The sequence below is a fragment of the Salvia splendens genome, chromosome 15 (assembly GCF_004379255.2).
Source record: "Salvia splendens isolate huo1 chromosome 15, SspV2, whole genome shotgun sequence".
Lineage (NCBI taxonomy): Eukaryota > Viridiplantae > Streptophyta > Magnoliopsida > Lamiales > Lamiaceae > Salvia > Salvia splendens.
In genome coordinates, this window is record NC_056046.1 from 9,083,514 (window position 1) to 9,087,049 (window position 3,536).

The 3,536-nt window shown below is 34.7% G+C and overlaps 1 protein-coding gene across 1 annotated transcript; it reads left to right on the top strand.

Moving 5' to 3' along the window:
- The first annotated feature begins 224 nt into the window (after positions 1 to 224).
- Positions 225 to 1,670, top strand: LOC121767467 (transcription factor MYB106-like). The gene is made up of 3 exons (XM_042163735.1): positions 225 to 541; positions 611 to 740; positions 920 to 1,670. Exons 1-3 carry the CDS (start codon positions 409 to 411, stop codon positions 1,554 to 1,556), a joined length of 900 nt encoding a protein of 299 aa, XP_042019669.1. The 5' UTR covers positions 225 to 408; the 3' UTR covers positions 1,557 to 1,670.
- Positions 1,671 to 3,536: the final 1,866 nt, after the last annotated feature.

A 3,536-nucleotide genomic window follows, 5' to 3' on the forward strand; every position in this document is an offset into this window, starting at 1 on the left:
CAGCAAATTATCTACTAACCCATATGTACTACTAAGGCTGCTCTCACCCTGACGTCATCACACCATTAATTTCTTCGACACAATAATGGTCACCAATTTAATGTTTTTTTTTCTTTATTTCGTTTTGCACAGACGCTGAGAATATAGTTAGTTATAAAATCAACGTGAAAACACGCCTTAATTTCTCAAATCACATGTGCCAAATACTACTTTTAGCAAACTAAATCTATTTAATTCTTGACACACTATATATGCATGCCATCATTGATCACTCCATCAACATATATATCTCCTGCAATTGAAAAATCCCTCTCCTATATATTCTAGGTTGCTAACAAGATTAATTGACTAGGGTCTTAAAGTTAGTTATAATTCACATCCCCTTTTGGAAAGTAACAAATCAAAAAAATGGTGAGCTCCAATGGCCAGGAGAAGATAGAGTTGAAGAAAGGTCCATGGACTCGTGAAGAAGACCAGAAGCTTCTTGCTCATATTGAAGAACATGGCCATGGAAGCTGGCGCTCCCTCCCTGCTAAAGCTGGTAACTATTTACTAGTATGTTCATTTTATTTTTATGAAGAAATATTAAAAATGATCATCTTGTTTTTAGGGTTACAAAGATGTGGGAAGAGCTGTAGATTGAGATGGACTAACTATCTTAGACCAGATATCAAGAGAGGCAAATTTAGCTCCCAAGAGGAGAAGGCCATTATTCGACTCCATGCCCTTCTTGGCAACAGGTCTGAAAAACGAATCTACACCAAAAAATATCACATATTAGGGTTTCATAATAGTATATTACAACTAGAAAATCTTGGCTTTTTTCTAAAAATTTCAATGAAAAGTCTGTAATTTTGTGTTTTTAAAGAATTTTGTAGAGCCAGCTACAAATGTTAATTTGGTTATTACATAATCATAGGTGGTCAGCTATAGCAACCCATTTACCAAAGAGAACAGACAACGAGATAAAGAACTACTGGAACACTCGGCTCAAGAAGCGGTTGACCCGGATGGGGATCGACCCGGCCACCCACAAGCCAAAGGAGACCCCGGGCGGCTTGGCCCAGTCAAGGCAGGCGGCCGTCATCAGCCACATGGCTCAGTGGGAGACCGCCCGCCTCGAGGCGGAGGCCCGCCTCGTCCGAGAATCAAAATTTCTGTCCAAACTTCAACTCCTTCAGAAAATCTCCGTGCCACCGCCGCCTCCGCCTGCCTGCCTAGACGTGCTCAAGGCGTGGCAATCGTCCAACACCGGCCTTTTCGTCCTGGACTCGCCGACTTCAACACTGAACTTTTCCATTAACAGCGTCGGTGGAGTTGGTAAATTAAACGGATACGTGGAAGAGAAGGGTATGCTCAATAATTTGGTGCAGGATGATAATATTTCGTTGTGTTCTATGAATAATCTAGAAGCTTCCATGGATCCGACGCTGTTGAGCTCGGAATGCTACAACAGTGGGACGAGTTCGTACGCGGGAGAGTTGGAAGATAACAAGAATTATTGGAATGAGTTGCTTAATTTAGTGACTTCTCCGGTGGAATCTCCTGTGTTTTAGTGTTGTATCATTCAATAATTTGATGTAACTTAATTAGGTTATGAGAATCGGAGCTTGTCATTTTGTCATTGGTTTGTAGCGATTTGAATAAAGTCTCTACACAATTATGTACTACTATATGACAAGCTTTGGAGTTGAATTTAGATTATAATTGGAAACTACTACTTCTATTACTGCACAATTATAATACTAATTTGCTTTGTAGTCCATCTTGGTATCAAAGAATAGATAGTGTAAATCTAGGTTTTTCGGTGTTCTTTATATACAACTATATTAAATATACATATGCAACTTCGAATTAGACATATTTTTTCGGCATTTTATACACTGCACTTAGATCATTATATAGGGCTGTGATCAATTGAGATTTTTTAGCATAATTGAGAATTGAGATGCATTATATGAGTGGTTCAAAATTTGCTACATGGAAAATATTTTTAGATTAATTAATTATGAAAGGGCATAATGGTAATTCATGGTAGATTTTATTCAATAAATACTTTTTTTAATTTTATTTTTTTTTAATTTTTATTTTTTTTTGTCAACTACATATACAATTCATGTCAACTATACAGATATAATGTCAACTATAAATTGTTTACATTTGATGTGCAGGCTATTGACATTTGATGTGCAGGCTATTGACGATAATACCCTCGAGTTAACATAATCTACTTGCAGTTGACATTTCGAAAATGTCGTGGATGAGTGACTGAAAATGCATCTCAATTCTCAATTAAGCTAAAAAATCTCAACCTAAAAGGGCCATAGCATTGAGTCATTAAACTACTGCAACAAATTAAACTTTATTAAATCACAATATATTTTCACATCGTCGTTTATTAGAAAACTACAAAAAGATTGATTCCCTGATTTACCCTTACGGCATAAAATAAATCTTACTATAAATCTGCTACCTAACATAATAATCTAGGCGGTCGATCACCAATCTAAGGACTGTCTTAGTTTTGCTATAAGAATTGATTTTTAAATATATATATTACAACTGAAAATAAAAGATCTTATACATAAGTTAATCATCCCGATATCATTATTTTTAATTTATAATATTTATTACTTTTTAAAAATTTTGAGAAATAAAAAAATGTATGAAAAAAAAAACAATTTTCAACATTGCCCAGTTAAGCACAACCCACTTCTCAAGTGGACCTGAGTTAGGTTAGGTCCAAATTTATAGAAAAAATGTTGGGCCACTTTAGTTGTAGGTATTAAACAAGCTGGGCTTGGGCCGGCCAACTTTTTTTAGCCTGACCCCATCTGACAACTGTATTTAGTGCGTCAGAAAAGTCAATTGTTTATCTCATTTTGTTTTATTAAAAACTTGGCTTTGTGAAGTGAAGTCTAAAGGGTTGGGATAAAATATTTTTGAAGACATCTATACATTCTTTTCAAATCATATTATTCAGAGGGAATTTAAGTTTTTTTTTTCAGTGGATGGAGAATACTAATTTATTAGATCAGATTTTATTGTCAAATGCATGAAAAGTTTATTGTATATGGAATCTCTATATTTGTGTTTTGTTATATTTTAGTGTTTATGATCTTATATATAGAGCGAGGGCATGAAAGTTTATTGAATTAAAGAAGCAATTATAGTACTAATACTTAAAAGAACAAGAAAGAAAGAAAAGTATGGCAGGGGATTGACCAAATAGTTTGCTCCATTCACATGGGCAGAGATCGAACCTCTGACCTAATGTTTAAGGGACAAGGTGCTGGACCACCACATGTAATCTTTCAAATGACGCATGTTAGCTTACATAGTAGATGTATAAAAACACACTTTGAGGCAAAATAGAAAAAAAGAGAAATGCATGGGGTAAAAATCATGAAATAGTGAAAAATATTTCAGCGATATTTTATCAAAATTCAAAGAGATATGGTGTCAATTTCAAAAATCAAAGACATATGGTGTCATTTCTAAAGTAGAAATTGCTAACCATAAGAACTAAAAATGTA

Excerpts from the sequence above, each read along its gene's own strand:
- LOC121767467 (XM_042163735.1), top strand. The coding sequence starts at position 409 with ATGGTGAGCTCCAATGGCCAGGAGAAGATAGAGTTGAAGAAAGGTCCA. Across the intron at positions 542-610 it reads CTCCCTCCCTGCTAAAGCTG|GGTTACAAAGATGTGGGAAG; the intron begins GTAACTATTTAC and ends TCTTGTTTTTAG. Across the intron at positions 741-919 it reads CATGCCCTTCTTGGCAACAG|GTGGTCAGCTATAGCAACCC; the intron begins GTCTGAAAAACG and ends ACATAATCATAG.